The following is an 18205-nucleotide window of genomic DNA, read 5'->3' as shown; positions in this document are numbered from 1 at the left end:
ATCTCTCTCCATCTCTCTCCATCTCTCTCCATCTCTCTCCATCTCTCTCCATCTCTCTCCATCTCTCTCCATCTCTCTCCATCTCTCTCCATCTCTCTCCATCTCTCTCCATCTCTCTCCATCTCTCTCCATCTCTCTCCATCTCTCTCCATCTCTCTCCATCTCTCTCCATCTCTCTCCATCTCTCTCCATCTCTCTCCATCTCTCTCCATCTCTCTCCATCTCTCTCCATCTCTCTCCATCTCTCTCCATCTCTCTCCATCTCTCTCCATCTCTCTCCATCTCTCTCCATCTCTCTCCATCTCTCTCCATCTCTCTCCATCTCTCTCCATCTCTCTCCATCTCTCTCCATCTCTCTCCATCTCTCTCCATCTCTCTCCATCTCTCTCCATCTCTCTCCATCTCTCTCCATCTCTCTCCATCTCTCTCCATCTCTCTCCATCTCTCTCCATCTCTCTCCATCTCTCTCCATCTCTCTCCATCTCTCTCCATCTCTCTCCATCTCTCTCCATCTCTCTCCATCTCTCTCCATCTCTCTCCATCTCTCTCCATCTCTCTCCATCTCTCTCCATCTCTCTCCATCTCTCTCCATCTCTCTCCATCTCTCTCCATCTCTCTCCATCTCTCTCCATCTCTCTCCATCTCTCTCCATCTCTCTCCATCTCTCTCCATCTCTCTCCATCTCTCTCCATCTCTCTCCATCTCTCTCCATCTCTCTCCATATATCTCCATATATCTCCATATATCTCCATATATCTCCATATCTCTCCATATCTCTCCATATCTCTCCATATCTCTCCATATCTCTCCATATCTCTCCATATCTCTCCATATCTCTCCATATCTCTCCATATATCTCCATATATCTCCATATATCTCCATATATCTCCATATATCTCCATATATCTCCATATATCTCCATATATCTCCATATATCTCCATATATCTCCATATATCTCCATATATCTCCATATCTCTCCATATCTCTCCATGTAAATACATATGCCTCTTCAGACCCGAATTCTGTCGATGTAAAGACGAATGGCATTGCGCTACTACCGGTGGTAGAGGGTATTTCAAGTCATACTAAAGTATGACAATTCTGGGTGAATTAACCTGCCAATAAGAAGGGATTTTTCGCTATGTAAAATAAACTATGCTAATGCATTACTCTAAACACACATGGCAAAAAAAACACATAGCATTTATTGGTGACCTAAGTCGGCCCACCCTAAATTGGTATGGAGAAGTCTTTGTGTGAAATAAGGCAATCCTACAACATAGCATCCAGGACTTGTATTTGGATTTTTTTTTAAACGTCGATGACACTTCAGAATAATTAAAAGTCAGTGCAGTGTCAGGAGAAAGTATTCCATCCATCCATTGGGACCATACTCTGTGAAGAGCGTTGGTGCTGCCTAAGCAGTCTCCTGGGCTATTGGGCACAATCCTGGATGGGTCGCCATTCTGACGCAGGATACTCGAATGGTTCAATCATCCCAGCAAGCTGGTACTCATTTTGCCGACTTCAGAAGGATGACAGGCTGAGTCAACCCCACCTGGTATTAGTTCAACACCCGAGCAGGATTTGAACTCGAGTCCATAGGATCCCAAGCCCACCACCCTAACCATTAAGCCAACACCAGGCATACAGGAGGAAGCATTGTTATTAGCTTATCTGGAATTGGAATTCCAGATAAGGTATTGTCATCGTGCACCGTCTGCTGTCCATCCGTCTCCTATTTAAACTTCTCTGGTCAAACTGCTTGGCTGATCCGGTTGAAATTTGGCAGCAATGTTCTGCTCCTGACTGGTAACGGGAATTGCAAAGCTCATTCCCATCATTTGACTTTAAGTAGGTCAAAATGGCCATTTTAGTAAATTTCTTCAAAAATCTTCTGCACACCCACCAGTCAGAATGCTGCCAAATTTGGGTTACAACATTAGGCCAGGGTAGGGATATTAAATTGCGGAAGTCATGCCGATCACATGATCATAAGTGTGTCAAAATGCCCGACTTGATTAACTTTTGGTAAAATCACATGAACTCCTTTAAAAATCTTCTTCTCCAGATCCACTATTCAGAATGCTTCCAAATTAGGGTTACAACATTAGGACAGGGTCGTGATGTTAAATTATGGAGGTCATGTCGATCACATGATCGAAAGTGTGTCAAAATGGTGGACCTGGTCATTTTTTGGGAATATCGCATAAATTCTTTCAAACATCTTCCTCTTCAGATCCACCAGTCAGAATGCGGCCAAATTTGGGTTACAACATTAGGCCAGGGCCCAGATAAGCTCCTGGTCCAGTGGGTTTTTTTTTTCCAACTCATTACTATTGTCATCATTATGACCTCCGGCACCGAAGGTTGGTGGAGGTTGTTTTCACCCCTGTCTGCTTGTCTGGGAACAGGATATCTCAAAAAGTTGTGGACAGATTCAAACAAATTCCCAATTCCTACCCTGACGAACACTAGGAAAACAAAGGCAAACCACCCAGTGTAACCTTTGCTCTGAGGCTGCTTTGGCAGTACTGTACCTGCCTTTGGGTAGAACACCAAAAAGAATAATTTACAATTAGAAGCCCAGTGGAGCCCACATAGACAAGGACAATATTTGTGCTTGTTTGTTGTAGTGGAAAATAACACCAGAAATAAGAATGACATGGACAAGGACAACTCAATATTTCTCCAATTGCTGTGGTGGACAATAAGGACAGTCAACATAGCCTGTCAATTCCAGCACAATCTCAACCACTAACCACACCGCAAATGGAGAACGATGGAGCCAAATCAGCAGACTATGCAGAACCGCATATTAAATTATAATAACATCCACAGCATTCCTTCACAAAGGGTGAACTATCACCACCAAAAGACTTAATTTTGAGAGAATGAGATCTAAACAACTTCCAATCACCGGTCGGCTTGATCGCGGCTTGTAAGTGCCAAGCCTTTAAGGGTCGATTTAATCTGAGTTGACGAAGAGCCAAGGAGCCGACAGTAAGCTGCTGGATCATCTCTGAAAAGTCAAACGAGCATCCCAAACTGACAGTTCCCCACTATAAAATGTCAAAGATATTGAGCAGAAGGGTCATTGGTCAGGTGGCTGCCACAAAGATGAAGTAAAATAAAATAGCAACCTGCATGCTTTCAACAACAAAAAGTCCTGGAACGATGGGATCACCATCTTACAGTTTTTTTTTTCTATTTTTTACATCTAACCTTTTTCTAAACATGTTGTTTTTTTCAAAGATTACATTTTCTTGGTGATGAGGGGGATATTGGGCAGCACTGCCTTTTTTTTCAATGCCCATCTCAAGTTGCTCTTGGGGCAATGAGCGAACCACAATTTGTGGACCGGCTTCACCAATCGACCAGGAGGGGCAAGCAGCTTATACCCTCCCTGAAGGTCATTAGTTATCCGACTTGGTTTTTTTGTGACGATTCAACAGTGAGATACTGTTTCTACATTGATCCGAGGCTCATCGTAGAGCTTTCACATCAGGTTACATAATCGGGTGATTACATAATCCACATCCAGGATTAGGACCGTGGGAGATAATGGATGTATCAACACGTAATGAAGAATTTCAACTTGGGATCTCGGCATCGTGAGCATCGTGAGTCCACATCAGAATGCCAAACAGGCGAACCATACTTTTATTTCTCCTGAAACTTGCTCAAATTCCAGAAGGCGAGAATCCAAACCCCTTAATATTGCAACCTTCGACCAAATTTGATTCCAGAGCCTCTGGGGATGCCACGACAGCATCCTTACTATGAGGCCACATCAAGTTGGCCTCCAATTTTACTGTTTAATGTTCCATGTACTCACAGTATTTTTTTTTTGCTGATAAGGTTTTAAAAAAAATTTCTTATTTGTTTAATGAAATGCTTCTCATTTTTGTGCAGCAGCACGTGTGCAGGAGATAGCTGCCAAAGCTTCATTTCAGCATAAATATAGACGGAGACAGCAGCATCATCATGTCATCATTTGCTTTCCATAAGAGGCAGAATGAATACGCTGCACGCAGCCTCCGACGTCAAGAAATATACTCGCTGGAACGGAAATATTCGTCTGGTTTGCACAGAACATCTTACAGGTAATTATTTGTGTTACTGCAGGAATAACAATGACTGATAAATGGCTTTGTTCCTGTAATGCTGGCAACGGATTTTTTTTTTTTTTTTTGTATACCTTGGTCGAGGCTCGTATGAGAGCTAACACACAACTCACAGCAAGGAGGCATGAGACAAGAGGGGCGGGAGTGGAAGGGACAAAACAGTGGGGAACAGACACATTAGGTGAACTGTGGAAGGGAGAGGGATGGGGATGGGACGGGGAACATGGCGAAGAGAAGATGGACATTTCAGGGACTTTCAGGAAGGAAAGCAGGAGAAATGAAGGAAGTGGGCTTGGGTGGATTATCGGGGGTAGAAAAGATCTAGGATTTGGATGGGGGAAGATTAGAGGTGGTGGTGAACAGCTGTTTTGAAAGCCTGGAGGGAAGAATGGGAAAGAATAGAGTGAGGAAGTTTATTCCAAAGGCGGGAAAAAAGAGGAATGAAAGAGTGAAGATGAGCAGTGATTCGTGATTTTGGTAGTTTTACCAGAAGGGGGTTGTTGGCGGACCTTGAGCGCCCTGTGGAAATGTGGTGGGGACAAATCGCAGAGAGAGCAGGGGGGGCAAGGCTGGAGAGGAGTCGGTAGAAGATAGAAAGACCACCGACCAACCTGCGGTGATTGAGTGAGAGGCCCAAAGACTCAGCTTCATTGCAGGAGATGCCGATGATCTTAAATGCCCTGGTTTCGACAGCGTGAAGCCGAGAAAGGTGGGAGGCAGGAGCACCAGCCCAGAGGGGAGAGCAGTACTCCATCAGGCTACGGACAAAAGCTTTGTAAGTGGTCAGGAGCTCAAGAGGGCCGAGGAAGGACTTTGCACGACGGAGGATTCCCAGTCGGCGACTGGCTTTTGAGGCGAGGTTGGAAATGTGACTTTCCCAGGAAAGGTCATGGCAGATAGTGAGACCTAGAAGCTTGAAAGAAAAGACTTCTTCCAGAGGATTGTTGAGAAAGTGGATGGGGGGGGGGGTTTGTAAACGGTCCTTTCGAAGAGACATAGTGAGAGTGTGAGATTTGTCTGGATTGAAAGACATGTTCCACGTGTTGGACCAGTTTGTGATTTTATCCAGATCTGCAGTGAGCGAAGAAGCTGCTGCTTGCCAGTCTGAGGGATGACAGATGGTACGGCAGAGGGTGGAGTCGTCGGCAAAGAGAAATAGAGGATTTTCCAGAGAGTCCGAGAGATCATTGATGAAAACCAGAAAAGAACAGGGCCCAGAACGCTACCTTGAGGAACTCCAGCCTGCACAGGAAGAGGGGATGAAAGAACTCCATTTAGGGCCACACGTTGACTGCGACAGGAGAGGAAGTCTGCGAGCCATGAGTGGAGATGGCCTTGAATACCATGGGAAGAGAGTTTGGTGAGTAGGGCAGGGTGCCAGACTGTGTCAAAAGCACGTGATATGTCCAGGGATACGGCTCGGATTTCCTGTCTGGCATTGAGGACCTCCATCCATTGATGGGAGAGCAGAAGCAGCATATCCAGGGTAGAGTGACCTGGTCTGAAACCAAATTGATGATTGGAAATCAAGCCATTGGAGAAGAGGAAGGATTTCATATCTGAGGCGATGATGGATTCCATCACCTTGCTGATGATTGGGAGAAGGCTGATTGGTCTGTAGTTATAGGGATCTGTTTTTGCACCTTTTTTATGCAGGGCAGTGATGTTAGCAGATTTCCAAGCAGATGGCAGATGACCTTGGGCAAATGAGAGGGTGAATAGAACAGAGAGTGGGTGAGCAAGAGCAGAAGAGCAGGCTTTGAGGACACGTGGGCTGATGCCGTCTGGACCGGTTGCAGAATCTGAGTCGAGGTTTGAAAGCAAGCTCTCCACCTTGTCAGGAGAAAAGGATACAGACTCCAGGGACAGTTGGGTGCGACTGGGTAAAGTGGGTCGAGATAGTGATGGGATTAGGACACAAGATTTAGCTGCAAACACCGAGTTTAGACCTTCAGCTTTATCACGTGTGGAATCAGCATTGCGGCCATTTGAGGTAAGGGAGGGGATGGAGGGGGAACATACACCAGAAACAGATTTGATTAAACGCCACCAGGATTTTGAGGAGGGAGAGAGGTTTGAGAGTTCAGACTTGAGATGAGAAAGATGTTGTTTTCTGGCTCTCCTAAGGGTAGATACACACTTGTTCCGAGCTTTGTGGAAAGAACTGAGATTGCCCTCAGTTGGGTTTGCTTTCCATGAGGCAAAGGCAAGTTGTTTCAGGACAACTGCCTCGCCACAAGCTTCAGTAAACCAAGGGCGGGAGGAAGGGTAAGACAACTGAACACGAGAGGGGATAAATCTTTGCATGACGGAGAGCAAGTTTCTTTGAAAGAATTCCCAGGATGAGTTGATGTTTGAGAAAGTATTGATAGGAGACCAGTCTGTAAGTTTGATGGCTGCTCGGAGACCCTGCCAGTCGGCTTGAGTGAAATGCCAGACTCGACGGCGGTGAGGTGGTTCTCTGATAACAGCCAGAGAGATGTCCACTTTGACAAGGACGTGGTCAGAAGAACCAATTGGAGCGAAGGAAGAGCAGCAGATATTGTCAGGGAAATTTGTCAAAAAGATTTAATATCAAAATTTTGATGATAAAATGGTAAAACGTTTAAATGCTGTAACTGACTCAGGAACGACACTATAGATTTTAGAATTTCACACTTTATGAAACCTCATGGTCCTGATGTATGTGGACACCCAGCAGGATTAAAAACAAAACCTGTCAGAGGGCGACGGGACTCCTTGTGAGCCAACGGCCATCCATATCTAGTGCCCAACTGTGTCTGCAAAAATCCTCCTGCAGCTGGGTTACTTCTTATTTGGAGGTTGGTGGCAGGATTTGCACTCAGGCCACCGTAAAACCCTTCATTCCGCAAAACATTCTCAAAGCATAAAAAAAAATCTGAAAACCCACTCTGTGGGAGTACGTTCTGTGCAGCTTCCCTTCGCAGGGCAGCTCACCAGATGACGGGATTGGGGCAAAGCCTTCGGGACCCCAATCTTTGATGACAGGAGGGAAACCACGGGCTAACATTCCCGGGTAAGATTTCAGGAGAGTGTGTCGGAGTGGTGCTGAGGTGTCGTCCACCAGACGGCGGTCTCCTTGGGTTAACCTGAGGCAGTCCCTTCGGGTGGGTGCCTGTAATGTCCTGTCCCAAAGAGAGGATGATCACCTGTCTCTGTTATCATCTGAGCTCAATCAAGCGTTTGGACATCAGTATTGCAGCACTCTCTGAGGTTTGGAGACCGGATTGCGGCGAGATCATAGTGAGTGGTTACACCTACTATTGGTCTAGTCGCTCTGATGGTGATCATGCCCAAGGAGTTGCTGTAGCTGTGTCCAATAAGCTGGCTCCAATGATAATTGAGGTAACACTGGTCAACAAGCGTATTATGAGACTCGGGATTCGTCACTCTTGAGTGTCATTTCCCTGGTCTCTGTTTATGCTCCAACTGAGCTGAGTGATCTCACCATGAAGGACGCATTCTATGTCATGCCTGAGTCTGTGATTGATCAGTGCCCCAGGTGAGATACACTTCTTGTCTTGGGGGATTTCAATGCATCGACTGGTACTGATCGGGATGGTTATGAGACGTGTGTTGGTCACCATGGGTCAGGAACTATGAACCAGAATAGCACTAAGTTCCTTGACTTTTCAAGAAGTCATGGACTTTGGGTGGCTGGTTCATGGTTTCAGTGCCCACAAGCTCATCGCTGGACTTGGTATTCCAATGCTGGCGGTGTGGCAAAGGAGATTGACCATGTGCTCGATGATTGTTGCTGGAGGATGATCCAAATCTGCAGGGTCTACCGGAGTGCTCAGTTCCTCAATACTGACCACCGGCTTGTTGTAGCAACTCTTAAGTTGCACCTTAAATCCAGGAGAATGGTACCGTCCCAGCCAAGGCTGGATGTTGGCAAGCTCAAGGATGAGAGGGTAGCTGAGGAGTTTGCAAACAAGCAGAGTGGAGATTTGGGGTGTCTGGGTGCTTTGGGGGGTCCTGAAGAGTTGTGGAGTGCATTCAAGACCACTGTCCTTGATATTGCCGGTGGATGTCTTGGAACTCACCGTCGGGCGAAGAAGAATTTTGTCTCAAGGGACACTGGATACCATTGACCAGAGTCGCAGGGCCAGGCTGAATGGCAGAGCTGAGCTGTTCAGGGAGCTGAGGCATAAAACTGTACGTGCACTGAGGGTGAACAAGGAGGCCTATGTGCGAGGAATCTGTGAGGGGGTAGAGCATCATCACCTGTGGTCAAGTGATTCTCGTCCTGCTTAAAGGGGAATTCGCACAATGCGTTCATCCTAGCCTACCCCTCGGTGTACTGCAGTTAGACGAGAGGGCAGTCGGCTTTTGACAGAGGTGTCCGAAGTGAAGGCCCACTGGGCTGGTTACTTTCAGCGGTTGTACCAGGCTGATCCACCAGTTGTCGAGTTGGACATCAGGGGTGTTACAATCACTGTTGCTGACCCTCCAATCAACTCTGGTCCACCTTTGTTTGTGGAAACACAGGCTGCAGTGAACCGGTTGAAACGGGGTAAAGCTCCAGAGATCTGTGGCATCTTCAAAAGGCTGGTGGAAATGCTGCACTTGTATCGTTGCATGCAGTTCTGTGCTCTGCCTGGAACACAGGCATCATCCCAACTGATTGGAAGAGGGGCCTTGTTGTCACTCTCTGGAAAGGGAAGGGTGACCGCCAAGATTGCAACAACTACTGAGGGGTGACGCTGCTCTCAGTGCCCGGCAAGGTCTTTGCTCGGACAATTCTTGATGGGGTTCACCACCATCTGCTTAACCACCAGCGGCCAGAGGATTCACGCTTTACACAAAAGAGGTCAACGATTGACCGTATCCTTGCTCTTCGGGTTCTCACCGAATGCAGACAAGAGTTTCGCAGGGGCTGCTTGCAGCTTATGTTGATCTCTGTAAGGCATTCGATTCAGTGAATTGGGATGTCCTCTGGAGGATTCTTTGTCTTCGTGGGGTGAACTGTGGGTTCTGGTGCTGTGGTTGCCGCCAAAACGAATGGATCTGATGTCTGAACTCTACTCTGGTACTGAGAGTGCTGTGACACGTGGTACCATCTCTGACTTATCTTTCCAGTTGTTACTGGAGTTTGTCAGGGGTGTGTACTGGCCCCCACACTTTTCAGCACTTGTATGGACTGGATTTTAGGGAGGATGTCGGAAAGATCAAGCTGTGGTGCATTGTTTGGGAATGTCAAGATCTCGGACCTTGATTTCGCAGATGATGCTGTCATCTTTGCAGAGACTTTAGATATCCTTTTGGGGCCCTCGAGGTGCTGAATAAGGAGTCTGAGTCACCGGGATTACAGGTTTCTTGGGTCAAAACTAAGATCCAGGGTTTCAGTGACATATTGGATGCTGCTGTCCTGTCTGTGCCTGTTTGTGGTGAGAATGTTGAGGTCACGGAGAGATTCACTTTCCTTGGCAGTGATATTCATGTCTTTGCTGTGAGTCAGAGGTCAACAGACATCTGGGTCGGGCCTTGGGGAGTCATGGATTCACTGGATCATGGGCTGTGATGCTGCCAGTACCTGTGTGGGAGGACGAAAGTCCGAGTCTTCAGGTCCTTGGTGTTTCCAGTCTTGCTCTTTGGATGTGCGACTTGGACTCTGACCAGGGATCTGAGACGGAAACTTAATTCCTTTCGTACCAGGTCTCTTCGGAGAATCCTTGGCTATCGCTGGTCAGACTTTGTGTCAAATGAGCGGTTGCTGAGAGAGACTCAAATGAGATTTGTTACCTGCATTGTCTGTGAGCGTCAGCTGCGGCTGTATGGAGATGTGGCTCGTTTTCCTGACACTGATCCTGCTCACCAGATTCTTTCAGCGAGGGAGTCTCGTGAGTTGAGGAGGCCATTGGGCCGACCATGTGCCTCGTGGTTGCAGCAGGTTGATCGGCATCTCAAGGAGATGGGGTGGGCCATGCATCTGCCTGGGGGATGGCCAGACGGAGGTCCCTGGAGTTCTGGCAGAAAGTGAACGCAGCGACGCGCTGCTCTGGCACATGCTCCCATACCTGACCTGATGGTCCTGATGATGGGTGATAATTGGCTGATATGGCATATATATATATATATATATATATATATATATATATATATATATATATATATATATATATATATCTTCTTCATCTTTCGGCTGGTCCCGTTCGGGGTCGCCACAGTGGATCATCCGTGTGATTTGGCACATGTTTTACGCCGGATGCCCTTCCTGACGCAACCCTGGTCGCCTCTTACGACACGGATATGGTACACCTATTTTAACCAGGGTATACACCGGCCCAGTACACTGGTACTCATTTCGCCGACCTCGGAAGGATGACAGGCTGAGTTAACCCCCTGGTGTATTAATTCAGTGGCCCAACGGGGCTTGAACTCAGGACCTTTTGGATCCCAAGCCGCTGCCCTAACCACTGCGCCAACACCAGGCTTATATATAAGAACCATTGCTTAACAAGAATATCAAGGACATTAATATTTTCCAGTTGGTGCCCTCAGAATTTCCACATAATGTGAAATGTGACTTCAACAACATTATGCAAAGAGTCGTTAAATATGTCATGTGAATTTATGATTGTGTATCTATGTGCTCCTTAAATATGTTGCTTGATTAAATTAACCTCTCTCCACCCCTAACCCCAAATCCTCAATTCCCCCCTCCACCCCAGATCATTAACTCCTTCCCCCCTCCCCCCTCCCTGCTCCAACCTAAAATTCTCGAATTCCTCAACTCACCCCAACCCAAAATCCTCAACTCCATCAATCCCCAAGTCCTCAACCCCTCCCAAACCCCTCACACCAAACACCAAGTCCATAACTCATCTTCCCAGCCCAAATTCCTCAAACCCCTGCCAAATCGGTGATTATGAAGGCCAATAATTTGAAGGACTGAACTTCTTCCACAGAATGATCAGAAAAGTACAAAGTTGAATTTTCCGGATGGTCTTTGCATAAAGAATCTGTGATAATGTTAGACACTGGATTGAAAATCATGTTCTCGGTATTAGTCTATCTTTTGATATGCACTGAGTATTGCAGCTGCTCTCCCTGGATTGTGGAACTGCTTAGCATAATGTTCAATCATCTACATAATTGTGAAGAAATTTTCGAAAGAAACGGAGAAGTCGTTGATGAAAAGGAAGAAGGGAATTGGGACTAATAGATCACCTTGAGGGGCTCCAGCCTCCAAATCTAGAGCAATTGATAAAAAGCCACTAAGAGCTACATGCTCACGAGACATAAAGTCAGTCTTGAATTCCACATTCAGACAACCTGGCAAGCGGGGTTGAATGTCAAACTGTCTCGTACGCAACGGATATGGCCAGAAACACTGCCATGACCTTGTTAGAAATAAAATAGCAGGCCAAAATCAGACAGACCAGCATCCCGTGGTTCTGCTTGCAGAGAGCTTGGCAAGCAGATTTGGGTATTGAAAAATTAAGATGTCCAATGAAGATGATGCTCTGACCCTCTGCTTGAAGCTCAAGGCATTGGTCAGCTCAATTCTGAGGATATTGTCCAAAACGTACTGACAGAGTAGAATAAAACAAATGCTTCTTGAATTAAAAATTGGGAGCAATGAAATTATTTCAACATGTGTAATTATTGAGTCCATGATCGGCATGATGATTAGAAACAATAGTCTTGTGGGTTTAAACTTAAGAATGCAGTTTCGAGACATTGTTGACAATTGAAAGTTTTTATTGAGATCGAATCAAGATAATAGCAGAGGACATGGTGTGTGCAAAGATCATGTAAACTTGGGAGAACATGAGCCACACTACATAACGAAGGATTTGTCCCCGAAAAAGGCTCTAAATTTCACAACTAAACATTACAAGAATGAATGTGTGCTATCATCATAGTGGGGCTATCTATTTATTAATTATGCAAATGTGGCTGAATTTCTGCATCCCCCCTCCCTGAATCACTTATCCCCTGTTTATTACCCTTTACCTTCCTTACTTTCCTATCTCCTTTCAAACTCCTTTCCTTTCCATCCTCCCATGCTCTTCTAGCTACATTTTCTCAATTCAAATTTTCTCTTTACCACCCACTGGCTTGCAAATATAGCAAATAGATATCGTCATTCTGCCACGTGGATGTGCAACCATGTCGGTTGCAGCAGGAATCTGCAATTTTTTTCAGGTTACCGGTGACAACTCTGCACTCAATCGCTCTTCACTGACTAATGCCCATTAATTAGTGACAGCAGACGAGACGTGCAACTTAACATCCATTCATGAAATGGCACGCTTTGTGATGCAAAAACACCAAAATCCGACACTTTATCATCAGGATGGCAATCTAACCCAGACAAGGCAGCTCAGATGTATAAGTGTGAATGTTTTCTTGAGTGATTGTATATTTCAGAGAGACGTCTATGTTTTGTGTTATCTCACTAGGAGTTGGAAATCGTGCCTCACTTTTCCTATTTTCCTATTTTCCTCACTTTTCTTATCACCAGTCTTCTCATTCATCCATTGTTCCATGCATTTGAGAGTGCTTATCCACCCTCCTCCTGCCCCCTACCCTCCTATTGGGTTGTTGAGTCATGCATTTACAAACACAAACATGTCAGTACTAAAAACAATTGGAATGTTGAAATGCTACCTTGTTTTTACAGAAGCGGCAAATACAGCAAGCGTTTCGACAATGATGCAGAAGTCATCGGTGACCTTATTCAGACATCCCCGGCAGCTTCTCCAAAACTTGTCCACCATTCAAAGCAATCCCCCGTCCCAAGAAGCCCAGAATGCATTCAGGATCCACATCACTTACATATATGCCCCATCCATTGCCCGTGAGTTATTAACGAGTTATCTTTCTTCTCTTTCCTCCATCACACACGAATTTGTTGGGTTACGCTTGAGCCGTAACCTTTCCATTCGTGAAATAAGAATTAAATTCAATTAAACAAATTGACTCGAGTGCAACAGAAAACTGCACGTTTCATCAGAGGTGGATAATCTATAATAGAAATGCAGTTGACAAGAGAAAGTCATAACTTCTAAGTGGGTTTTATCCTTACTGTAGGAGTGCACACACACACACACACACACACACACACACACACACACACACACACACACACACACACACACACACACACACACACACACACACACACACACACACACACCATTCGAATCATTTTTGTTAATGATACGATGCAAAAAGGAGCTTTTCAGATAAATTTTCAACATAAACTTCTTATGGAGATCTCCAAGCTCTGGGGCTTTGCCTTGATGCTCTTTCTGGGATGTGCTTCTTGTAGGAGAGTATTCAGCTCCTTCAGTCAGTCCAACCAGAGAATGCTGTGGAATGGGTCCACTCACCTCCATCCATTACTCTCCATATTGATGCCATTAATGTGGTATTTGGAGATATTTATGATAGATGGTGCTATCCAATTATTGGAATCCTAATGAATGCGTAATGAACTGGAGGTAATGTGTGGTGGATAAGATTCACCATTAGTCTTGAGCAGAAGGGCTGCAGTGGCTTGTTCATTACGATCCAGCAATTAGCCAGATTAAAAATATCAGGATTCAAGATTGCCAGTCAGCCTTGGTTGATAGGAATAAAAAAATGTCAGGATGATCACGCTTTTGGTGGAGTGCTTGCTCTTCTGGTGGTGAAGGTATGAAAAGATTGTATTTATTTGAACAATGAACTTAGAAAATGAACTACAACCCTAAATTCAGCAAAAATGTAATGTTTCTTGCTGTTATGACATCAGCACATTGTTGTTATTGTTGTTTGGGCTTTCTATTAATATGTTGGACTACAATCTATAAATCTTATTTGAGAAAACTTTTACAAAGCACTAAGCAGTCTTTTCTTCTATTTTAAGCCAAGATCGGAGTCATCCTTCCCAAAACGAAGTAGAGCACCGCAGATCACAGAATCTTGCTGCAGAGAGTGGACAAGCATCGGAGGAAGACCTCGTGGAAGCTGAGCATCGCACACGCCAGGAAACACGTCAACGAGCAAAGCGCATCTCGTTGCAGAAGAGGGTAATGAGCCCCAGGCACACGAAATTCATTTGCAGGCATCATCAATTAGAGTTAGCCTCAGCTAGCTTGTCCATTGTCAACATTGCATGCGTTGGTGGAGGAACTCTTCTTATTCCACTGCCAGCCCCTGTACCGAGAGATAAATTTGTCTCATTAGAGCCAGTCCCAGCAATGGTCACACTTTGGGCCGAAAATGTTATCTTCGATGCTTTTCTCAGCTGCGCTAGTCACTGGAGAGTCGCTGCACTTTTTCCATAACACCTGTGAAACTTTCCTCACCGTGCCATGGCATGCTGTGTTGTGACGCAGATCTCTAATGAAATCAACATTTACCTTTTGGTGGTTTGTCACTGAGCGTCAGAGGTGATGGCTGGAAGCGTTTGGGCTGTTGCACCTGTCAGATTTGATAGAATTAGTGTTCAACATATCAAAACAGATGTCTCATAAGATATGCAGGCAAGCTCATCAGCAGCAAATGGCTGGTGTCTTGTTAAACATGGTGGTGAACTGCAGAAAATACTCACAGCCATGATCAACTTGTGGTAGAGGGTTTGAAAAAAAGCAGACTGTTCATCATTTTCATCCAAACTACAGACTTGAGCTTAGTATTGGGGGAGAGGGGCAGAGGATGGTTACTGCATCCATCAATAGTATTATTTGTGGTGACTTGTACAAATCTACAGATCCATCCATCCATTGGGAACATACTCTGTGCAGAGCGTTGGTGCTGCCAAAGCAGTCTCTTGGGCTATTGAGCACAATCCTGGACAGGTCGCCACTCAGACATAGGATACCAGCAAGCTGGCACTCATGTTGCCAACCTCGGAAGGATGACAGGCAGTCAACCCCACCTGGTATTAATTCAACAGCCGAGCAGGATTTGAACTCAGGATCATAGGATCCCAAGCCCACCACCCTAACCATTAAGCTATCACCAGGCATAAATCTACAGATGGACGTCTGATGTCGTTTGTTTGTTTTTTTTCTCAAATTAAAGAAACATTTATTTCCCCTCATTACATTAAACTAGTGCGTGGCCGTACGTGCAAAAAAAGAAAAAAAAAAGAAGTGTGACGTCAATCGTGACGTCATAGCACCGTGTCCTGTCATTGGTTTGGTAAATAAATGGCCATAATTTGGGAACCACTTGTCTGATTAATATCAAACCTTGAAAAGGCACATACTCAGTGGACGCTGAAACGGATGAAGAACGATATCAAACCTGAAAAGGCACATACTCAGCTCCCCAGCGTCAATTGCGGCGTCATATCAGAAGAAGAAGAATTGTGACGCCCTCTCTCTCTCGCCCCTCTCTTTCGCCCCTCCCTCTCTCGCCCTCCTCTCTCGCCCACCTCGCTCGCCCCCTCTCTCACCCCTCCTCTCCCCCTCCTCTCCCCCTCCTCTCCCCCTCCTCTCCCCCCACTCTCGCCCCCACTCTCGCCCCCTCTCGCCCCCTCTCACCCCCTCCTCTCTCTCCCCCTCTCTTGAATTGTGACGCCCCCTCTCTCTCTCGCCCCCCTCTCTCTCTCGCCCCCTCTCTCTCTCGCCCCCTCTCTCTCTCACCCCTCTCTCTCGCCCCCTCTCTCTCGCCCCCTCTCTCTCTCGCCCCTCTCTCTCTCGCCCCCTCTCTCTCTCGCCCCTCTCTCTCGCCCCCTCTCTCCCCCTCCTCTCTCCCCCTCTCTTGAATTGTGACGCCCCCTCTCTCTCGCCCCTCTCTCTCGCCCCCTCTCTCTCGCCCCCTCTCTCTCGCCCCCTCTCTCTCTCCCCCTCTCTCTCGCCCCTCTCTCTCTCTCTCTCGCCCTCTCTCTCGCCCTCTCTCTCTCTCTCTCTCGCCCTCTCTCTCGCCCCCTCTCTCTCTCTCGCCCCCTCTCTCTCTCGCCCCCTCTCTCTCTCCCCCTCTCTCTCTCGCCCCCTCTCTCTCTCGCCCCCCTCTCTCTCTCGCCCCCCTCTCTCTCTCACCCCCTCTCTCTCTCGCCCCCTCTCTCTCTCGCCCCCCTCTCTCTCTCGCCCCTCTCTCTCTCGCCCCCTCTCTCTCGCCCCCTCTCTCCCCCTCCTCTCTCCCCCCTTCTCTCTTGCCCCTCTCTCTGAAAATGTATTCATAAATGTCTACCAAGCACAACAATTAATTCAAACCTTGGGAAAAAACTGCTTTCAAACCCTTGGGAAACAGCTGTTTCCCTTAGGAAAATTCAAACCTTGGGAATAATTATTAATTTGAACAATTAATTCAAACCTTGGGAAAAAACAACTTTCAAACCCTTGGGAAACAGCTGTTTCCCTTGGGAAAATTCAAACCTTGGGATTAATTAAAATTTGAACAATTAATTCAAACCTTGGGAAAAAAACAACAACTTTCAAACCTTGGGAAACACTTGGGAAACAGCTGAAATGGATGAAGAACGACATCAAACCTTGAAAAGGCACATACTCAGGTCCCCAGCGTCAATTGTGACGTCATATCAAACGAAGAAGAAGAAGAATTGTGACGTCAATCGTGCAAAAAAAAGAAGACGAATTGTGACGTCAATCGTGATGTCATAGCACCGTGTCCTGTCATTGGTTTGGTAAATGAATGCCCATAACTTGGGAACCGCTTGTCCGATTAATATCAAACCTTGAAAAGGCACATCCTCGGGTCCCCAGCGATATTCCTGGCAAGTTTCAATTAGATCGGACCAGTAGTTGTTGAAAAACGGCGGTCGCAGACAAACAGACAGACTCACACACAGAGATTGCTGGAATTATAGATAGATTATATATATTTTTAAATTATCCTGTGTCTGGGCTCGTGGAAGAGCTATACCCGGATCAAACACTAACAGAACAAAAGGAACAGGAGAAGGAAAGGAGGTGAACACACCAACCGCAGAGTTGAGGGACAAAATAAAAGTAGACTTGGACAAATATGGAATGCGAGGAAGAATGAGGCTGAGGGAGGACACAAAGGGTGAACAAGATGGATGCAGCCACAAACTCCCAGGAAGGAAAAATTGGAAATTTGGAAAGAGTTGGGCTTGCAGGGGTGAGGGGTTGTGGTGCAAGTGTTGGGAAGAGGTTTGGTGGGGAGGGTTAACTTGGGTAGAGTAAGAGCAGTCGAAGTAGCATTTCTTACACTGATAAAGATATCACTAAAAGTAATCTTTTGTTCACAGCACAAGTTCTCAAATCCCAATCTGCTGCTGTTTTTACAGTCTCTACCAATGTCTATGGTATTAATCATCCAGTATGTTCTTCATGGTCCTCTCAGCTGTGTGAAAGTGAACAACATGCCCACGAGGCATTCGATGAGTTGATGCAGCGTGGGCCCGAGTTCCTCATCAAGCCAAGATCACATGTTGTTTGGGAGAAATCTGTTGCCAAATTCGTGTGCACTGTGCAAGGTTTCCCCGATCCTCACGTGAAATGGTAAGCAGGATGGCTTTGAACGGCTCTCTGCATCGTTGTTTTTTTTTGACATTTGTCTCTAATGTTGACGTCTTCCCGTCCATCAAAATATGTGCGAAACGTGACATTTCGATGGATTTTTTTTTTAAAGCAAGCTGGACATCTTACTCATCTGCTGAGTTGATGAGACCTGTAAAGTGTAGAGATTTGACATGTAAATCCTTCCTGTTCGTATATGGTTGAAAGTAGAGAAGACTGCTCATGCAGGACTTGCCTTAATCTCCTTACTGTGACAGCTTTACATGGGATCAGCACTCGGATTTTAATTGTGTTTTGCAAAGCCCCCCCCGCCCCCCCTAATGCCTCAAGTGTTATTGTGAAGAAGCATCACCAGGAATACTAAAAACATTTTCACAACTCGTTTTAAACACTTAGTCAAATGATGATTATCAATTTTCTTTCACTGAATGCCATGCACTTTTGCTGATATAGACTCGGAGGTTGTCGAACACCAAACACCGTGTCACAAATATATATAATTTTGTAGGTACAAGAATCTGGTCGCTCTGGATACCCACAAGCATCCAGGAAAGTACCGAGTGTATCATAAGTATGGCGTGCATACTCTCGAGATAAACAGGTATGTA

The 18205-nt window shown here is 46.0% G+C and overlaps 1 protein-coding gene across 4 annotated transcripts in view; it reads left to right on the top strand.

The window, feature by feature from the left end:
- LOC147020159 (myomesin-1-like) overlaps positions 1-18205 on the top strand; it is a 218611-nt gene that overhangs the window by 45409 nt on the left and 154997 nt on the right. For 2 of the 4 annotated variants that reach the window (XM_085895203.1, XM_085895201.1), the window contains 5 exons: positions 3920-4107; positions 12782-12958; positions 14012-14174; positions 17422-17579; positions 18106-18198. In XM_085895203.1, the coding sequence (XP_085751329.1) occupies positions 3989-4107; positions 12782-12958; positions 14012-14174; positions 17422-17579; positions 18106-18198 (710 nt within the window). In that variant the 5' untranslated portion in view covers positions 3920-3988. Of the gene's footprint in view, positions 1-3916; positions 4108-12781; positions 12959-14011; positions 14175-17421; positions 17580-18105; positions 18199-18205 lie in introns of all 4 variants that reach the window. The other 2 variants (XM_085895202.1, XM_085895200.1) reach the window with 1 other exon arrangement.

This window comes from Eptatretus burgeri, chromosome 9, assembly GCF_056783735.1.
Source record: "Eptatretus burgeri isolate ZD-2024b chromosome 9, Ebu_testis_v1, whole genome shotgun sequence".
Taxonomy (NCBI): Eukaryota; Metazoa; Chordata; class Myxini; order Myxiniformes; family Myxinidae; genus Eptatretus; species Eptatretus burgeri.
The sequence above is the reverse complement of the archived record's forward strand: the minus strand, read 5'-3'. Positions and strand labels throughout refer to the sequence as shown.